This window comes from Nicotiana sylvestris, chromosome 1 (assembly GCF_000393655.2).
Source record: "Nicotiana sylvestris chromosome 1, ASM39365v2, whole genome shotgun sequence".
NCBI lineage: Eukaryota > Viridiplantae > Streptophyta > Magnoliopsida > Solanales > Solanaceae > Nicotiana > Nicotiana sylvestris.
Genome location: NC_091057.1, coordinates 177,243,048 through 177,264,824, shown reverse-complemented (window position 1 = coordinate 177,264,824; position 21,777 = coordinate 177,243,048). Strand labels below are relative to the sequence as shown.

Below are 21,777 nucleotides of genomic sequence, written 5' to 3'. Positions count from 1 at the left end.
AACATACCAATAAAATGTTGACACATATTTATTATCTAGGTTAGATAAAAAAAAAAGCCCCTTTTACCTTACCCACATTTTACCTCACCTTACTTAATTGATCTTCCACCCAAAATCCCCTTTCCTTAGTCTAATAAACCCTAATGAACTACATTGAGACCGATTCCCGGTGGAATCTTCATCGATTTTGAGTTAGACTCAATTATCCGTCAATAACTTGGCCAATTATATTACTAAGACGGGTAATCATTTGCTTCTTACAGCCGTGGTGGTGAGTGGAGTTGGTCGTAATTAACTTGAGCTGGTCGTGAGTGAAGTTGGTCATGACTGAAGTTTGTGGTTTATGCTCTTTCAAGCAAAGTTTTCCTTTGTGGTAAGCTTTTATTTACAGAATATTTAGTTGTTTTTGGTTGTTGTAATTTAGTTTATTGGAGTTTGTGAAAATTAGGGTTTTTTTTATAATTTTGGGTCGGGGAATCTATTGACATCCTATGTTTTGCTTTTTGGTTTTTCAATACAGTGGTAAATCTAGACATGTCTGCAGAAAGGGGTAAGGATCGGATGGTGACATGATAGACAAGGACCACTTTTCTTTTTTTGAGCTTCTGTCCTACACAAATGATATGGGGTATGCTGAGGTAAAGGGTTTCTATTTGATTAATCTAAAATCTAATGACTTTGTCTTGATTGAAAATGATGAACAACTGTATAATATAGTTTGTCACTTTAACCATCTTGATCATTTGGATTTGTTTATTAAGCATGTAGTTAATGAGCCTTTTGTTTATTGATGAGACTGTCCCATGTGGCCTTTTATGTGGGCTAGAAGTTGTTGAATCAAGTGAAACTACATTAAATGGAGAGGCTAGGACAACATCTACTGTTCCAGAGGATATAAATGCCCAAGAAAGTGCTGCGGACAACAATTTTGTGGCTGAGGAAAATCTAGCAGATGTTGGGATTGCAGGATGAGAATTTACAAGGAGCTGAAGAAACAACAAACATAGATGTTGGTTTGGCATCAGATCTGTCAAGTAGTGAGTCTGAATTAGATAACATACCTGATAAAGATGATAGTACCCACTTCCAACATACTACATTCTTCTTGAACTAATAGCAGCAACTACAACACCATTATTACTAGCATATCATAAAAATACATTGTTCTTTAAACCACCAGCATTAGCAAAGACAATTCCATAGAAACACCACCACAATAACAACAAATAACCACTTCAACCGCGCAACTATTTTCTCAGTTCTTTCGACTCTCTTCAACAGACCCCGTATAACCCTCTTAGTGTAACGACCCGACCGGTCGTTTTGAGCTCTACCGCGTCGTTTAGCAGTTGAAAGTCATGAACAGCTTTATTTCAGGTATATTGACTTGTATGTATGGTCAGAGTTGAATTTCGGGAAATTCGGAGTCAAATGGAAAGAAACTTTTCATTGCGGCAACCTTAAGTTGAAGAAAATGGCTAAGATTGGAATTTTGAGTAAACAACCTCGGAATTGGGATCTGAAAGTTCCAGCATGTTCGTATGATGATTTCGGACTTGGGCGTATGTCCGGATTTGGTTTTGGATAACCCGTGAGCATTTCGGCATATATTGTGGAAGTTAGTATTTTAGAAGAATTTCATAAATTTGGGTTGGAAGGCATTTCAGAGTTATAGATGTCCGTTTGGGATTCCGAGTCTGGGAATAGCTCCGTATGGTAATTCTGGAGTTGGGAGCACAATCGAAAGTGAATTTGGATGTCCGGAGGTCATTTTGAAGTCATTTGGCTAAATATAGAAATTTGAAGGTTTTTGAGAAAATTCGACTGGAAGTGGAAATTTTGATATCGGGGTCAGAATGCTATTCTGAAAGTTGGTGCAAGTCCGTAATGTCGAATGTGACTTGTGTGCAAAATTTGAAGTCATTCGGACTAGTTTTGGTAAGGTTTGAGACACTTAGTCTCTTTTAAGGAAGCTTAAGTTGGAAAAGTCAACCGGATATTGACTTATGTGTTAGAGGGCTCGAAATGTGAATTTTATGGTTCGGATAGCTTCGTTAGGTGATTTGGGACTTAGGAGTGTGTCCAGAATATTTTTGTGATGACCAGTGTAGAATTAAGCTTGAATTGGCAAAGTTAGTATTTTGGCGAATTCCGGTTGATAGGTGAGATTTTGATCCGAGGGTCGGAATGGAATTCCGAGAGTTGTTGTAGCTTCGTTATGTCATTTTGGACTTGTGTGCAAAATTTTAAGTCAATCGGACATGATTTGATAGGTTTCGGCATCGGAAATAGAAGTTGGAAATTCTAAAGTTCATAAAACTTGGATTGGAGGTTGATTCATGATTTTAGCGTTGTTTGATGTGATTTGAGGCCTCGAGCAAGTCCGTAATGTATTTTGGGACTGGTTGGTATTATTGGTCGGGGTCCCGGGGGCCTCGGGTGTGTTTCGGATGCCCAACGGGTCATTTTTGGAAGATTTTTGCCGTTTTGAGCATAAATGTAATGATCTAAAGGTTCATTTTTAGTTCTAGAGATCCAAATTTGATTTCGAGACTTCCAGAATTTAAATCATGAATTATAGGACTGATCTGGAAATTTTGGTTTAATTTCATCAAGTCGCGATTGGGTTTTTGACGTGAAATGTGAGTTAATTGTTTAACGAGCGAAATGGGTATTGAACTGGGCAAACGAGTCCGAATTGAGTTTCGATTGAAGGGTTGTGTTCGTATTAATATTTTTGACTCATAGGAACAAGAATCGTCTAATTCCGAGTTCGTATGATGAAGTTAGAGCCATTTTAGTGAAAAATGGTTGTGCTGTAAATTTCTTAAAAGCTGCTGTATTTTCGGCAGCAGTGAACAGTACCCGCGCGTGAACAGTAACCGCGCGGGTGAACAATGAGCAGTGACCTCACGTGCATGAATAGTGCCCCCGCGTGAACAGTACCGAAAATTTCTAGACAGATTTAATGTCCAGCAGTCCGAGTTTGGTCATTTTTTTTGACTTCCAAGCTCGGATTTTGGGCGATTTTTAGCAAGAAATCTTGGGAAATCTTGAGATAAGTCACTTGTGATTATTTCTTCTCCATAATATTGAATTATCATCGAATAAGCCGACTAGATTACATGTTTTTGACGAGTAAATTGAAGATTTAGACCTAGGAATTTGAAAATAAGATTTGAAGATTTGAGGGGTCATTTGAACTCTGATTTTGGTAAATTTTATATGTACGGACTCGTGGCGAGACGAGGAATCCGGTGATATGACTTTCGTAATTTTTTGAGAAGTGGGCCCGGGGCTCGGGTTTTGCGAATTTCGTGAATTTCGATATTTTTCGAGTCTTTTCGATTGGGTTATATTCCCTTAGCCTATTGTAATGTATTCGTTGTGGTTTTGACCAGATTCGACGCGCGAAGAGGTAAATTCGAGAGGCAAGGGCATAGCGGAGTAGACGTTGGACCGTCTTGAGGTGAGTAATGATTTTAAATGATGCACTGAGGGTTTGAAACCCCGGATTGCACAACATACTGCTATGTTGAGATGAGACACGCGTTGTATGACGAGCGCGGGGTCATTTACTATTGGGGATTGTGACTTGGTCCATCCCAGTTGATATTTTTACCGCGTAATTGATAAAGATTTATTGTTTTTCACTATGATTGGGCTTATTGCCATATTTGGGCTTCGTGCCAATTATCTGAAATCTTTTGTGAATTTACATCACTATTTTCCTCACGAATTGAAATATTATTTGAACTCAGTCCAATTGAATTATATTATTTTGTGAACTCAGCTACATTTATACTCAACTCGAGATTTAATGATATTTATAATGCTGTTGAGCTGAGCACTATTGTTTTACTGATGCCCAAGAGGCTTATGATTATTTTCTGGACTGATTGAGGCCGAGGGCCATACGTGAGGATATGTTGAGTGATGTGAGGAGGCTTTCAGGCCTCGAGTGTTATATGAGGAGGCTTTCAGGCCTCGTGTGTGATGTGTGAAGGCTTTCAGGCCTATTGATATTGCGCTTGGGCTGTAGGAGCCCCTCCGGAGTCTGTACACACCCCCAGTGAGCGCAGGGTACCCAGGTGAGTTGGGAGTGGGCCCGAGAGGCCGTTGCTTGTGTGTGGTGAGTTGGGAGTGAGCCCGAGGGGCTGATGTTGTGTGCTGGTGAGTTGGGAGTGAGCCCGAGGGGCTGATACTATACTGAGATTTACATATTGAGCCCGAGGGGCAAGCTTTTGATTTATCCTTACTGTGGAAATTATTTGTCTTTACTGTTTTAAAAGAAGAATTATCTGATACTCACTATTTTACTGTATAACTGATTTTACTGCTTGGGATAGCGCTATATTGTGCCGTTATGAGATTTCATGTTTTCAGTCGTTATTTATTTTTATTACTCACTGGGTCGGAGTACTCACATTACTCCCTGCACCATGTGTGCAGATACAGGCAGAGCTGAGTTCGCTCCTGAGCGCTGATTCTTTCCAGACCAGGCGGTGACTAGGAGTAACGAGGTAGCTGTTGACGTCCGCAGCCCCGTTTTCTCCCTTATCTTTGTTATTTATGATAATTCCAGACTTTGTAAAATATTAGTAAACTCTGTAGTAGCTCATGACTTGTGACACCCCGATTTCGGGCTGAGTTGGGAGGGTTTTCCTTGTTCTATCACGTTTATTTCGCATTTAAGATTATATTGCCCATGATTTAGACTTATTCCTGCTAAGTAATTATAAAGAGATGTACTGTTTTGTTGATTGGCTGGCCTTGTCCTCACGAGAGGCGCAATCACGACCGGGTTAGAATTTTGGGTCATGACACTTAGCTTGGTCGAACATTTCATCATCATGCCATCTGAAATATTTGCAGCCACCTCGATCCTACAGAATTAAAAAAGAAATGTGGCGAAAAAATCTAAAAACAGATTTCTTTTTTAAGAAATTCAAGGGTCTAAAAAAAGCAATACGATCGACTTACCAATTTACAATCATAAAATCAACGACTTGGGTTTGCATGTGACCATGATATAGTCAGTGGCAAATATCCATTCCATTGCGAGAAGTTCTTGATTTTGTGACATGGAACTAATAAACGAGAAAGATGAGGAAGAAATCAGATAAAGATTCAAGCTTGGGCACCTAAGCTTCATTTGAAGGGGAAAATGGCTACTTTGAAAGGGGAAAAAGACGAAAGAGGAATTAGGGCTTTTTGAGAGGAATTATGGGAAAATCGGGTGTTATAAAGTGAGTCTAACGGGTGGATTTTTTCTTTACCATTGGAATATCCACCTAAGCAAAAAATAATTACATTCATGCGCTTACCATGTGTGGAACTAACGCTCCTTTGGCAGGCCATGCATTGTGTTTGAATGGTATAGTCCAAAATATAGTTAAAGTGTTCAATATGAAAAGCGCTAAATTAAAGTGTCAAAATGGAAATTGGAGCCAAGTTTAAGGGCCGTCTATATATTTGCCCAAAAGTAAATGTTATATTGGTACTGCTAAAAATATATTAAAATCTGGAGATTAGTAAAATATAGTACATAATTAAATATATATAGTCAGACCTTTCTATAACATCATCCATATATAATATTCATTCACTATAAAAGCCTAGTTTTTCTCAGAACTGATTTTTTATGTTATATTTTACTTCTCTATAACAGCAACAACCATCTCTATGATAGTAAGCTCTTTGTAAAATTACCCATCTATAACAACCATGCAAATTTTCTATGATTATTACTAATAATAATTCTAAATATTTAAGCAAATATTTTATAACTTTAATGTACAACTTATAATAGCTATATGTATTATCTTAAGGATAGCAGTATGTTCCATGAACATATGCACATCACATATTTTTATAACTAAAGATCTACAATGATATATCTTGCATTAGAAAAAGGCCAAAAGATACTTAAAAGATCTGTTTATACTTTTTGAAGATATGCATATCATTCTTTTTTTTATTTGAAGATGTACACATGATATATCTTATATTAGACAATTACCAATAATATGTAAACGTAATTTATTTGTATTTTTTAATTGTGTGCCTTAGAATTTAAATATTTGTGCGTTTAGTTAAGAATTTTTTAATAATGTATTAGATTTCTTTAGCATTTAATTCGTGAAATATTTATATCTTTTGAGATTTTGAATTTAAATATTTTATTAATTTTTTATATATAATATTATAAAAGAAAAACAATTAGTTTTTGGATAATTTTTGTCTATAACAGCCAAAATATATTTAAATGTCAAATAATGTTATAGGAGTATAACAGCCATTCACTATAAAAGTCGAAAAATTTCGAAACAAACGATGTTATAGAGGTTTGACTGTAGTACATAAAACTCCCAAAACAGCTATCAAATTGAGTTTTATATCAAAAAGTAAATGTTGTATTAGTACTGTTAAAAAGAAGCTGACACTCCCAAAACAGCAATCAAATTTGAGGATATTCTAGGCTTGAGTAAGTTCATTTTATCCTTCCATACTCTAATTTCTAGCCTCTCTATTTATTGTTTAAGTGTATTGGTCATTTGTAGCTTGAAACATTATTTGTTAGCAATCTTTGTGTTTGGTTTAAGTAGTTTAGGTAGGTCTCTGGTTGTTTCTAAGTTGTCTTCTGTCCGCAAAACTTTTAGGAACACTCTTCATTCAATTTCTGGAATTCTATTTTCATATCAATACTAGATTCAAGTCTAAAAGCTCTTCTCTTCTAAGTTTATTATATTGTTGTGCAGTTGATAAATTTTCTATGTGCAGAGAAAATTTAGGATAGAAGCAGAGTTGATTGAATGTTATTATGTGAATTGAAAAAGCCCAACTTACGGAGCAGACGGGGAGAAATTCAAAAATAGTCGGATTTACAAGTGGTCATTCAAAAATAGTCACAGTTTCAAAAGTAATCGAAATTTAGCCACTTTTCATATAAAAATAAATCTGAACAAAAACAATGTTCAAAATTCGGAAAAATACCCCAACAATATATACTGGAGTTTGGAGCACCGATGCTCCAGTCTCCAGTATATTATACTGGAGCCAGCAAAGTATACCGATCTGAAAGTTCATACATAGGTGCACCGAACTCCAGTATATTATGCTGGACCGGTCTCTGTTGCAACAAAATAGTGGCTATTTTTCAATGACTTGGCAAATGCTGGCTATTTTTAAATGATCAGTCCGAAAACTGGCTAGACCGTGCTATTTTAACAGCAGACACGAGTACCCGATTGAATTATCGAATAGAAGACACAGAAAAGTTAACAAAAATCCTAATGAACGAAACCTGATCGGACAGTTTGACTGCTTAGATTTTAGGGAATTATTTAATTTATTCTATCGTAGGAACTATATATTCTTATGAGAAGAAAAGAAAATATTCTGCCATGCTGAAAAACTGGTGTCTAATGTGAATTGCCAAAATTATTTATTAGGATTTGCTGTGAAATTTCAACATTGAGAAGCTGGTATTGCCAATTTCGGGGAAAAACATGTTTTTGCACTAATTAAATTTAAATTACCATAGAAAACATCAAGAGAACACTGCGTCAATTACAAGCTAGAGTATGACTGTCAAAATCTTAAAGCTTAAATCAAACAAAATCTGTTTTCAAGATCACTTTGCTTCTAAGAGCTGGAGTTTCAAAAATGAAGTGCCAAGGTGGATTAAACAAAAAATCGTCGATTCTAAAAATTAAATCAAGAGAGTGCAGATTTTAAAGATGTCGCAAAGACCTCTAATTCCTTTAAGCCTTCTTCGGGGGATTTTGCTTCACCTAATATTCTTACCATCGCACTGCCAACAATCACACCATCAGCTCCCCATCCTGCCACCTGCAATATTACATGCATCAAAGCAAAACAGTAAATAACCATTTTTTTTTTACCTATCAGGACACCTTGTTCCTAGCCATTGAAAAACTGACCTGTTTGACATGCTCGGGTTTTGATATACCAAATCCGACTGCCACCGGTTTAGATGTTGCCTGTCAAAGAGCAAAGGCACGTTTCTTACGCGCTTAATAATTTAGGCCTATAACCTGGGAAAAAATAAGAGGGAGATTCTTGGGATAGGCCAAAGCCATGTCCTACTAACTTGAGTAATGATAATCAGAACAAGGTAACTTGTTTTGTTTACTTCCAAAAGTGACCCCAACACAAGTAACTAATTCCCACCATCAAAGTATCCAACTGTCTATACAGTGAAAACAATGTGTTTTGTAGAAATCCACTCAAGAATTTTCAGATTTCACTTTAGATGACTCGGATTTCCCTAGTCCAAGCACATCTAAGCTATCACAGAAAAAGGATGGTGCTCAGCATTCTTTTTAATCCTTGGAGTCTGAAGCGGTTAGCCTAAAGCAGAATATAACACTGTTGTAAATCAAGCTTCAGAAAACAGCAGACCTGCGTTAAGTCCAAGGAATTCACGCTATGAATTGCTCCTAAGAGTCCCTAATCAGAATGGTTTTGGCCCTGGAAGTAGGTATGGAATTCCAGACAAAGTTCAGTGTTTTGTATGGCTGGCAACTAAGGAGCCGTTTGACCCAAGATTACCTACAGAGAAGGGTATTTAGCTAGTCAACAGATGTCATCTGTGTGGAAAAGAAGCTGAACCCACCAACCACCTTTTTCTTCATTGTGCTGCCTCTTCACAAGTGTGAAGAATGTTTATGAGCTTTTTGGGAGTGAAACGGGTAATGCCAAGAATAACTGCTAAATTCCTTATGAGCTGGAACAGAAGGGGACTAACTAAATGTTTAAAGATCTGAAATACCATCCGAGCCTGCATATGGTGGTGTATTTGGAAAGAAAGAAATACTGAAAGTTAGCTCTGACTGTATTTTGCTACTAGTAGCATTTTGGTGTAAATGGGATATTGTAAGTGATCCAGAAAGTCTTACGACTATATCTTTTGTATAGACAAGCTCGCTCCAAGTTTCATGTAGTCTGTAACTTTTTTTGGATTTAATCACAGCTTCTTCTTAGTGCTGGTTTCAAACATCAATTAATTACAGAAAATACTGAAGTTTGAAGGAGCTAGTTAAGCAGAACTAAAGATGCAACTAGAAAAGAATTTTCCTTCAATGTTCTTGCTGTCCTTCGAAAGAAGGTCTAATATGCCAAGAGCTATATGTTTGAGCTATATATCAAACCAACTTTTGAAGGCCATCATGCATTAGCTTAAGCATGAGGAACACGGAAGGCATGAGAATTATAAGAAGCATGAGACGAACCTCTTTAATGTCGATCAGGAGCGATTGAACCTTCGAACTTACAGATTCACGAGCTCCAGTAACTCCGATTGAGCTCACCTATACAAGAACTAAATAATAAATTTCTACTAGTAACAGTAGAAGTGAAACAAAGAAATTATCATCTTCACCAGTATATCTCAATTGAATGATTTTCATTGAAAAGATCCATAAATTTGGTTCAATTTTTCACATGTCATATGTACAGTACATGTAGATTTTAGCTTCTTTTAATTTATTGAAGTTGACACTATAATATCAGCAAGTATGATCCCAAAGCTCTGCAGACCAACAATCCCTGCTAAAAGTATGCATTTATATCACGCCGTTCAATCCAAATGTTGTAATTGACTAGCTATACATCATGAATGCCTTACATTCTGTTACTCAAAACTATGATTATTAGAAACTGAAGCATGAATCAAAATAATAGTCCATTAACATGTGGTATAGGGATAGAGCTTGAGGTTGATATTAATGCTCATAAAGTAATCACCAGCCAAGAATCTAGATTATTGCGATAAATTCCACAGCAAGGCCCAAGAAACGAAAAGGGAGGGTAAGACATTGAACAAAATCTGAAAATGGTGCACCACTTTTGTAAGCAAATGGCAAAAACGGTAATGATTAAGACAACTTTCTATTAAACGAGAGGGAAGATATCTTACAAGATACACAAATCCTTCCGAAGCTTCAGTAATGGCCTTCATACGAACTGTTGGAGTAGTTGGTGTTGTAAGCAATACCTACATAAAAATGAAAAATTAATTTTTGATAAGGCAAATATGTTTTCATTGAGGAAATATTATGAAGGTGAATGATCAAATGCTATGCTCAATCCAAACAAGAGGAAAAAATTTGCAATATCACCAAGCATTCACATCAAGGTTGCCAAAGAAGAATAACACAAAGAAATTCGAATAAAAACAAGAGAAGACAAAACAATGAAACAAAATTGATAACCTCTTGTAATGGAGGAACCTGCAGAAATGAGATCATTCATTTTGATTTATCATCAATATAGATATAGGAGTCCACCCTCCCCCAACAAAGAAACACCACCCCAAGCATCCATGACTCGTGCAACATAAATAATAGCCACATAATTTAATTGAAAAGCCATATCTGTCAAACTTCAAAGACATCCATCGCATTCACCCAGATTGCAAATGTTCTTTCTAGTAAATGATAGCACGCTATTGTCCTATACACATGTAAGCATGTGAATGAGCAAATAAAATAAAGGCAGTATCTCGTGACTCATAGTGGACTATGGACTAAGTAAATTTGCTATCTAATCACGAAGCAGATATATCAAGATGAAACTAACTGCATATCTGAGGACTGAGGTAAAGGATTTGTTTCTTTTTAAACAGACAAATAAAGAAAATTATTTGCCGAAACCTTGGGGCATCTCATGAGAGTTGGAAATCGAGATAGATATCTGGCACAAAAACTAACCAATTCAATATTATGCCTAGCAGCTTCCTTTCTTAAAGTTTCAGTTTCCTCGAGAGGGACATCTGGAACAACAAGTCCTGAAAAGACACAGAATTATCATAGTGAGACATACGACAATCGGAACGAAGAAAACATAAGACTAGGTCAATGGCGCGAAAGAAGGCTGCAGTATCAGCACCATGTTGGATAATGCAACAAATAAAATAAAGAAAACTCATCCACTGCAATCTTCAATCATTTCCAGGTAATAGATAATAGCACCCAGTCAACACTTTTTTTTTTTTTATAAGGTAAGCACCCAGTCAACACTAGTTTGGAACTAAGGTGTTGCTGTTTGTTGTACAAACCAATCAACATTTATTTAAGGTATAAGTCATCTCCCCCAACAATGTTATAGATAGAGATGTGGGAACAAAACTAAGATGGAAATTCCGCATCCAAATAGCATAAAGGGTGCACCAACCACAGGTTGTTTTAAGCTTTTTTTCCTAGTCTGTACAGCTTTAAGCTTTTACTCACAATGAGTCTATACTGCAGCAGATAGGCACCACCAACAGATATTGTAAGATGTACTAAGTTGGATGACGAAATGCTTTTCTTTAGGAAAATGAAAAGAAGACTTTTATAAAGTTTAATCGTTTTAGTGCAAATATTTCTTTAGATAAAGTACTCAATATTTTTATTGATTTGCGGGAAGTAACCCTTTATGTATACCAGAAGTAGAAAATCTCCACCTCAAAAAAGTCTGACACCTTACAGATCTCAACCAATCAATACTAACTGTGACCTCCTGGGTACACTAAAAATTCACTCATCTTAGTGCAAATATATCACATCGAAAGGAAAAGGAAGAAAGAAAAGCCTGCGATTAGACACGCCTCATTATCAGAAGTTCAGAACTAATCAGCAACTGGTGGGCGAAAAGGAGCCCAAAATTAAAACACTAGCTTTAAATTTGCAAAAATATTTAGGCTTAACCTGTTATAAGGTGCTAAATGATTGGTAGTCATCAATCCATCCAACCAATCTTCTCATTTTAAACAATTCTCATAATGCCAGGACATTTAACAACAGAAGCACAAAAGATTTATCCCACTGCAGAAGAAAACTATACAGAAACAATCATTAGTTCCCACAAATCATCCATATGCTAGACAATCTAGTCCATCTCCCTTAGTAGTTTAGAATTCTCTGCTGAAACTCAAGCAGCTGGTTATGCTTTGCGACAAAATATTGATCCAGCCTTCATGAGATAAGTTGAACTATACAACGTTAATGGACTAAAGGGAAGTACATAAAGCAATCTAATCCTAAGACCAGTTTCACATCAGTGGAAGTCTAAATTTCATGTCAAAATAAAGGTATACATGAAGATTCCATGTTATTTGGGGCATATCATAGAGGAACAGGCAGTCTCACACTAGAAACTCTTTTTAAGTCAAATATTTCACTAATAAACATCAACTTGGTGTCAAAACAACATATCAAGCTATATAAGTGGCTTCAACCAAATCACCCACTCGTCTATTAAATTTGTCCAACTATCACTTCTCACACTAATAATTCAACATTGCAAAACTAAGATTACCATGTACACCAGCATCTCTCACAGTGGCCATGAACTTTTCAGTACCGCGCTTAAGTATTGGATTATAATATGTGAACAAGGCAATTGGACAGGACAACTGAGGCACAACCTGTCAAATATTGAGAAATAATTTTAGATTTCTTAAAAGACATTTGACAACATATACCAGAATAAACAAAGTGACTGGAGCAAGCAGACAACAAATCAAATCATAATTACTACCAGTCGGTCACATAAGGTCCATCAATAAAGTAATTTTTAGCAAGGACTGTTTGTATCTACAATTGCACTAGATAGTTAACAGGGGATTTTACAGCTTGTTAATCTCTAACTAGAAATTCGAGGCTATGGGGTTTACGTCTTTTAGCATTGATAAGACTTTGGGAAAATTGGTCCCTCTACTCAGTGATCTTGTAGCAGCAGCCTGAAAAAACAGATAAGTAAGAAAGAATGAGGATATACAAGAGGCAACGGACAAAAATTTAGGACTAAAAATGCAGTAATCACTTCATCAAAACCTGGATGACTGGACCATCAGCCAACGGATCAGAGTAAGGTACTCCTAGTTCTATGATATCCGAACCACATCGATCGAGCACTTTCAGTGCTTCTGCAGTTGTTGACATGTCAGGATCCCCAGCAGTGATATATGGAATTAATGCCACCTTTGCAACAAAAAATTGAGTTTCAAGTAAAAAACCAGAGATAATACTAGAAATACTTTTGAACGGTAAAAGCAGCTCGATGTTTTGACAGAAAAGCTATGAAAGAAGACATCTTTCTACCCTCGACAACTACCCACCAAAGTAACAAACAATTGCATAAAAATAAAAAGTTTCCACGGGATTGTTTGTTTTTTTTCCAATTCAATCAATGTTCAAAACAGAAATTGAATCAAAGCAGGTGAAAATTCTCTAACAGTAAGAATCTTCTTTTTGGGGATAAGCTGCTGGCTGCTGTACATTTATCACTAATTTTCATAGTTTGCATAGGAGCTACAGATAAAATTACTCACTGGAAATCTCACACACCTAAGTATCAAATCCAAGATTTTCTTGGAAACCCAATTAAAGCAAATTATCATCTTTTTAACCAATGCCCAACTCTAATAAACCTTTTAAGAGCGTAAACACTTAAAACAAAAACTAAGAATTATACAAAATAAAGGAATCACAACCCACAAAAAAATCTTCTTTTTTGGGAAGAAGAAAAATGAGGAGACAGAAAGTCATACTTTGCCTTGTTTCCTCAATCGAGCGAAAGTTTCAGAAAGTCCAACAGTTGGTGCGGTGGTGAGGGCAGCCATGGGAGGTTTGACTGAAGTTGAAATCTTGAGTCTTTGGGTATTATTATAGGAGTGAGGAAACGCGTAATATTCAAGCTTGTTACTGGAGTGAATGAAGTGGGTTGCTTTCAGAAAAGATGCCATAACATCAGGACTTTTCTTTAACTTTCTGCTAATGGAGATGAGGAGATATAGCTGCGACGCACGGCGTATAAGTCAGGGGCGGACTTCGATAAAAAAATTAATTATTTTTACCTGAGAATTTCATCAGAAAATTATAGACTACGTATATATTGTGTAACCGAACCCACTTGAAACAAACTGAAGCGGTGGTGCAGTGGCAAGTGGGTTCAATTTAAGCCTAGAGGTCGCAAGTTGGAAACTTTGCTAAAGCGTCGAGATAACTGTTGCCTTTTTGCTAAACGTATTATTTTGCTTATTGTTAGACCTTGTTGTTTCCTATTTTGTTTTTATTTTCCTGCTTCTCTTTATGATTTTATTTCTTTATTTAAATTCACTAAAAGCTATTCTTATTAAACTCCTCCATTTCACTTCAAAAAAAGTTAATCCTTTCAACAAAGTGAAATTTGGTTCTTTATTCGTAATTTTTGCTAAAAAAATGAGAGTGCTTTATCGAAATTACTTCTAATCTTTTAATTTAATTTGGTTTAGTTTACATTGAAATTATTAATTTGTGTTATACTCAAATAAAATTAGTCTGGTGTAAAATATTTTTTTCTTTAATAATTTTTATAAATTAGTTTAGTTTATAACTCTCTTTTTTTCATGTTTTTGTTTGTAACAACTTTGTACATCAAATTTCTTAGAGTTATAGTACTATTTTTATGTTGGTTAAATATTTTTTGTAAAAAAATTGCTAAATTTGCTGCAAAAATTTGTTAATTTATATAGAAATTTTTTTAAACAAATTAAACGACCAAATTTTCTTTGTTAGTTTTTAAAAAATTTCCCCAACCTTTTTTCTTAAATAAATTACTCCATTTTGAAATCATTTGGTGGAAAAAAAAGAACAGTGTACGATTTTTATTTACTGTTGTGCTTATACAATCGACTATCGTGATCTTTAACTGAACCCGCTTGTATAAAATTCTGGGTCTGCTACTGATATAAGTACGGCCTACTGTAAGAATGAAGTGGCTAGATTTAGGAAAAATTTCAGATGCGGGTAAGGCAAAAGAACTATTCATACTTAAGCAACCTATTTTTGGTGTAATTGCATTTGGGGTTGTAATTGTAAAAATTGCACGGTCGCCCCCATTTTACGTATACTTCTTTTCTAAAGTTTTAACTTGTACCCATTTTTTAAACAACTTAAGTCCTCTTTTTCCTTATCCTTCTCCTCCATTTTCTTTTTCTTCTTCTTCTTCTTTCTTTTGCTGCTGTTGGTGCTACTACGTCGAGTAATTACAATACTGTCAATGTTCAACAATTGAAAGCTGACCATTTTAGCTTTCTCTCAATGTTCAACAATTGAAAGATGTTACTTTTACTAATGGTCTTGTTTTATAGGAGTATTACTTTTCAAATTTTCTGATAATTCCATTATAAAAACTGGATCTTAATGACAACTTGTTATTGTTGTTTTAGAACTTCAGCTCTAAGAATGCTGAAGTTCAGAAAATATAAATAAAAACTTCAGCTCCTAGAATATTGAAGTTCAGCAAATACAAAACAAACTTCAACCCTGAAGTTCATCATAAACATAACAAAGCTTCACCCAAAACATGCTGAAATTCAGCAAATTTAGAACAAAATTTCAGCTAAAACATGCTGAAGTTTGCGTGATTGCATTTTCTACTTCAAGCTCGTATGCTTGCGCGAAAAGTGGGTACGCTTGCAATTTTTTTGCAAAGCGGATATAAATTAAAACGTGACCCAAAAAGCGGATATAGATATAAATGCCTCGTTGTAATTTGGTCGTCGTTGTGGGATCGTCTACTTTTTTTGCATCCTTTTTTCTTAATTTTGAGTGAAATAATATCATTAATTCCACCGCACTGGTCCACATCTCTTGGTGTCGATCCTCAAATTTTTTATTCAACTTGACGACCTAATTAGGTTAAAATAGCACGGTTTAGCCAATTTTCGGACTGGTCATTCAAAAATAGCCAGCATTTGCCAAGTCTTTGAAAAATAGCCACTATTTTGCTGCAACAGAGACCGATCTAGCATAATATACTGGAGTTCGATGCACCTGTGTATGAACTTCCAGCATATTATGTTGGACCGGTATACTTTGCTGGGTCCAGTATAATATACTGGAGACTGGAGCACCGGTGCTCCAAATTTCAGTATATTATGTTGGACCAATATATTATACTAGAATTCCAATATATTAGACTGGAACTCCAGTTCCAGTATATTATGGTGGAGTATTTTTCCGAATTTTGAACTGTGTTTTCGTTCAAATTTATCTTTACATGAAAAGTGGCTAAATTTCAATTACTTTTGAAACTATGGCTATTTTTGAATGACCACTTGTAAATCTGGCAATTTTTGAATTTCTCCACCTAATTAAATTCAAAAAGTGAGAATATTATCTCAAGTAAATTAATCATAATTATCGGAGAGTTAGAAAGTGAATTTTGTTGGAATTAAATCAAGATTAATTAATAATTCAAAGTAATTTAGAATTTAGTATTTGTTAGTTTCTTTAATTCACGACTACTTAGATTTTGTAGTCAAATTCATATAAGAATCAATCTCTTAATATCTAGCCAAATTTGGTTTTGCACTACCATAAACATGGGCAGATCTGGCTTTCCGAATTTATCCGAACCTAATACTTTTGATACGAAGCATAATTTTATATGTAAAAATCTACTAAATTTACAATAAATATTTGATGAAACTCATAACTTTAAATATATAATGGGTTCAATATTATAAATCTAGAAGTTGAACCCATAAAGTTTAAATTTTGGATCCGTCTCTAATTATAAATAGAAAAGTAATAATTTCTTAGGTTGAGAGATAGTTATGACATAGTGATATTGCTGAGTTTATGAGTGATAGAAAAACCCTCCTACCTCTTTATCTCTTTAGTTTACAATGGTTCTTCCAAATAGCCATTGTTGTATATTTTATTGTGCCTAAATTATTCTTTTGAGGTATTTTTTAGAAATCCTTCAAATTTCGTATTTTATGTCTTTATGATCATTTTGACCGAGAAAGTGATTTTTCAAAGTCAATACAGTAATTGTTTAGTGTATAACTTATGACTATTTGATGGAAAAGTTAACATCATGCAAAATGATGGCAAGAATAATCGGGTCAATCAAATCAGTGATCAATTAATGAGGGTCAAACGTCTATTTCAAAGACTTTTTTATATCCTCTCCTCGTACAAGTAGGTCAAAAGACAAAATTTAGAAATCGTTATAAATATGTAGAACTCCAGAATCAAAGTCCACTGAAATTTCTTATTTGTATATATTATCGACTACCATCTGTCAAACAATATGACTTTGATGCCTAGCGGCAACACGGATCTTATGCTCTTTAGATGCCCATGATATCAAAACAGATTAGATAAAAGACTCAAAAACCACAGTCAGAGATACTCGAACTGGAGTTAAATCATCCGTCTTTCCATGGAAATATTTCATCAACAGCTGACATGCTCACTTGGTATTAAACTGATCTCTGCCTTCTAATGCACCAATCTTCTTTAAATGTACCTGGAATAAGAGCATATACATATCAAAGATCATAGCTATAAGTTCATTTTTCACATAACTGCAAGGTGATAACGCACAAATAATTGATTAGCATTAAATTATGACGGCTTTCATGTTTAGCCCAATAAATAAACTGAACCATATGTGTGTGCTCGTGAACGGTGTTTAACCAAAAATTGGGATTTCGATCAAAGCGTATTTTAGAAGAACTCGGGCTACTGATAATCAAATAAAAATAAGAATAATTGATAAATAATAGATGAATATAAAGCAAAGTAATTCAATATATTCCAATAGTATTTCGTGTCCTTACAAATGAGCAGTTATCTCCTTTTATAGCTATCTCTAGGTAATACGTTTTGTTTCTATCATAATAGAGTCATTATTGATAATTAATGGCATTTAATGTAATATTATAATTGGTAATCATTATTGATAATTAATGGCATCTAAGTGACGGAATTAAATATTTCGATCGAGGTTTTCGATAAAAAAAATTTACATTGTTAGAGTGATAACAAATGTCACGGATAGTAGCGGATAATACATTGCAAGGGGGAGAAAGTCTACAATTTTATATCAAAGAGTACAACCCATGGAAATGTCACAGACCAGTGCGTATAGTTCACCGACTCTTGGTCAGTTATTGAAGCGCGTGGGTGATGTCAGAAAGGAAGTCGTCGGCGACGAAACTCCGGTACATCAAGTTCTTGATATGAGTGATCCAGTCATTCAACAAAATTCTCTTCCTTTTGTACTCTCCTTCAATAATCTCACATACAGTGCAAAAGTTCCCCGGAAAATGACTTTTTCGACGATCTTTTGGCAACCCGTTGCCGGAACCGCTGCAGCCATCGGAGAGCCGGTTGCCGGAGAAAACTTGTTCACAAGAACAAAAGTGCTCATCGACAACATCTCCGGCGAGGCGCGTGACGGAGAAATCGTCGTCGTTCTTGGCGCGTCGGGTTTGGGAAAATCGACACTCATCGACGGGTTGGCTAATCGGATTACAAAAGAAAGCTTTAAAGGAACAATAACGTTAAATGAAGAGACATTGGACTCAAGATTGTTGAAAGTAATTTCAGCATACATCATGCTGAAATTACTCACTGGAAATCTCACACACCTAAGTATCAAATCCAAGATTTTCTTGGAAACCCAATTAAAGCAAATTATCATCCTTTTAACCAATGCCCAACTCTAATAAACCTTCAAGAGCGTAAACACGAAAAAAAAACTAAGAATTATAGAAAACAAAGGAATCACAACCCACAAAAAAATCTTCTTTTTTTGGGAAGAAGAAAAATGAGGAGACAGAAAGTCATATTTTGCCTTGTTTCCTCAATCGAGTGAAAGTTTCAGAAAGTCCAACAGTTGGTGTGGTGCTGAGGGTAGCCATGGGAGGTTCGACTGAAGTTGAAATCTTGAGTCTTTGGGTATTATTATAGGAGTGAGGAAACGCGTGATATTCAAGCTTGTTATTGGAGTGAATGAAGTGGGTTGCTTTTAGAAAAGATGCCATAACATCAGGACTTTTATTTAACTTTCTGCTAATGGAGATGAGGAGATATAGCTGCAACGCACGGGGGTATAAGTACGGCCTACTGTAAGAATGAAGTGGCTAGATTTAGGAAAAGTTTCAGATGCCGGTAAGGCAAAAGAACTATTCAAACTTAAGCAACCTATTTTTGGTGTAATTGCATTTGGGGTTGTAATTGTAAAAATTGCATGGTCGCCCCCATTTTACATATACTTCTTTTTTAAAGTTTTACCTTGTACTCATTTTTTAAACAACTTCAGCCCTCTTTCTCCTTATCCTTCTCCTCCGATTTCTTCTTCTTCTTCTTCTTTCTTCTGCTGTTGTTGGTGCTGCTACGTCCAGTAATTACAATACTGTCAACGTTCAACAATTGAAAACTGACCATTTTAGCTTTCTCCTAATGTTCAACAATTGAAAGATGTTACTTTTACTAATGATCTTGTTTTATAGGAGTATTGCTTTTCAAATTTTCTGATAATTTCATTATAGAAACTGGATCTTAATGACAACTTGTCATTGTTATTTTAGAACTTCAGCTCTAAGAATGCTGAAGTTCAGAAAATATAAATAAAAACTTCAGCTCCTAGAATGTTGAAGTTCAGCAAATACAAAACAAACTTCAGCCCTGAAGTTCATCATAAACATAACAAAGCTTCAGCCAAAACATGCTGAAGTTCAGCAAATTTAGAACAAAACTTCAGCTAAAACATGCTGAAGTTTGCGTGATTGCATTTGCTACTTCAGGCTCGTATGCTTGAAGTTACGCGAAAAGTGGGTACGCTTGCAATTTTTTTGCAAAGCGGTTATAATTTAAAACGTGACCCCAAAAGCGGGTATAGATATAAATGCCCCGTTGTAATTTGGTCATCGTTGTGGGATCGTCTAATTTTTTTACGTCCTTTTTTCTAAATTTTGAGTGAAATAATATCATCAATTCCACCGCACTGGTCTACATCTCTTGGTGCCGGTCCTCAAATTTTTTATTCAACTTGACGACCTAATTAGGTTAAAATAGCACGGTCTAGCCAATTTTCAAACTGGTCATTCAAAAATAGTCAGCGTTTGCCAAGTCATTGAAAAATAGCCACTATTTGCTGCAACAGAGACCGGTCCAGCATAATATGCTGTAGTTCGGTGCACATGTGTATGAACTTCCAGCATATTAAGCTGGACCGATATACTTTGCTGGGTTCAGTATAATATACTGGAGACTGGAGTACCGGTGCTCCAAACTTCAGTATATTATGTTGGATCGATATATTATACTGGAATTCCAGTATATTAGACTGGAGTTTCAGTATAATATACTGGAATTCCAGTTCCAGTATATTATGGTGGAGTATTTTTTCGAATTTTGAACAGTGTTTTCGTTGAGATTTATCTTTACATGAAAAGTGGCTAAATTTCAATTACTTTTGAAACTGTGGCTATTTTTGAATGACCACTTGTAAATCTAGCATTTTTTGAATTTCTCCACCTAATTAGATTCAAAAACTGAGAATATTATCTCAAGTAAATTGATCATAATCATCGGAGAGTTAGAAAGTGAATTTTGTTGGAATTAAATCAAGATTAATTAATAATCCAAAGTAATTTAGAATTTAGTATTTGTTAGTTTCTTTAATTCATGTCTACTTAGATTTTATAGTCAAAATCATATAAGAATCAATCTCTTAATATCTAGTCAAATTTGGTTTTGCACTACCATAAACATGGGCAGATCTGGCTTTCCGAGTTTATCCGAACCTAATACTTTTGATACGAAGCATAATTTTATATGTAAAAATCTACTAAATTTACAAAAAATATTAGATGAAACTCATAACTTTAAATATATAATGGGTTCAATATTAGAAATCTAGAAGTTGAACCCATAAAGTTTAAATCTTGGACCCGTCTCTAATTATAAATAGAAAAGTAACAATTTCTTAGGTTGAGAGATAGTTATGACATAGTGATATTGCTGAGTTTATGAGTTATAGAAAAACCCTCCTACCTCTTTATCTCTTTAGTTTACAATGGTTCTTCCAAATAGTCATTGTTGTATATTTTATAGTGCCTAAATTATTCTTTTGAGGTATTTTTTATAAATCCTTCATATTTCGCATTTTATGTCTTTATGATCATTTTGACCGCGAAAGTGATTTTTCAAAGTCAATACAGTAACTGTTTAGTGTATAACTTATGACTATTTGATGAAAAAGTTAACATCATGAAAATGATGGCAAGAATAATCGGGTCAATCAAATCAGTGATCAATTAATGAGGGTCAAACATCTATTTCAAAGACTTTTTTGTATCCTATCCTCGTACAAGTAGGTCAAAAGACAAAATTTAGAAATCGTTATAAATATGCAGAACTCCAGAATCAAAGTCCACTGAAATTTCTTATTTGTATATATTATCGACTACCATCTGTCAAACAATATGACTTTGATGCCTAGCGGCAACACAGATCTTATGCTCTTTAGATGCCCATGATATCAAAACAGACTAGGTAGAAGATTCAAAAACCACGGTCAGAGATACTCGAATTGGAGTTAAATCATCCGTCTTTCCATGGAAATATTTCATCAACAGCTAACATGCTCACTTGGTATGAAACTGATCTCTACCTTCTAATGCGCCAATCTTCTTTAAATGTACCTGGAATAAGAGCATATACATATTAAAGATCATAGCTATAAGTTCATTTTTCACATAACTGCAAGGTGATGACGCACAAACAATTGATTAGCATTAAATTATGATGGCTTCCATGTTTAGCCCAATAAATAAAATGAACCATATGCGTGTGCTCGTGAACGGTGTTTAACCTATGTGAGCACGTGATTTTTGCTTTCACGAAAACTACTCCAAAAGAAATCAAAATAAAATAAATTTTCTTTGGCATACAATTTATTTTTAGAATTTTGCAGGGCATTTTA

The 21,777-nt window shown here is 35.1% G+C and overlaps 1 protein-coding gene and 1 long non-coding RNA gene across 2 annotated transcripts; one reads left to right on the top strand and one right to left on the bottom strand.

Annotated features, from left to right (window-relative positions):
* The first annotated feature begins 78 nt into the window (after window positions 1-78).
* Window positions 79-3,469, top strand: LOC138880964 (uncharacterized). Its single transcript, XR_011403372.1, has 3 exons — window positions 79-373; window positions 521-638; window positions 3,402-3,469. It is a non-coding gene; the product is annotated as an uncharacterized lncRNA (long non-coding RNA).
* A 4,045-nt stretch (window positions 3,470-7,514) lies between these two features.
* Window positions 7,515-14,006, bottom strand: LOC104233197 (tryptophan synthase alpha chain). The gene is made up of 9 exons (XM_009786552.2): window positions 13,559-14,006; window positions 12,843-12,989; window positions 12,683-12,748; window positions 12,325-12,433; window positions 10,737-10,813; window positions 9,944-10,021; window positions 9,258-9,335; window positions 7,947-8,006; window positions 7,515-7,854 (listed from the first exon to the last, which is right to left on the bottom strand). Exons 1-9 carry the CDS (start codon window positions 13,751-13,753, stop codon window positions 7,720-7,722), a joined length of 945 nt encoding a protein of 314 aa, XP_009784854.1. The 5' UTR covers window positions 13,754-14,006; the 3' UTR covers window positions 7,515-7,719.
* Window positions 14,007-21,777: the final 7,771 nt, after the last annotated feature.

Bases quoted from the DNA above. Each gene is read 5' to 3' on its own strand.
- LOC104233197 (XM_009786552.2), bottom strand. From the start codon at position 13,753: ATGGCATCTTTTCTGAAAGCAACCCACTTCATTCACTCCAGTAACAAG. The intron at 10,022-10,736 runs GTTAGTTTTTGT...ATTTTTATGTAG, and splicing joins CTAGGCATAATATTGAATTG to GTATTGCTTACAACACCAAC. The intron at 9,336-9,943 runs GTAAGATATCTT...GTTCTTGTATAG, and splicing joins CGGAAGGATTTGTGTATCTT to GTGAGCTCAATCGGAGTTAC.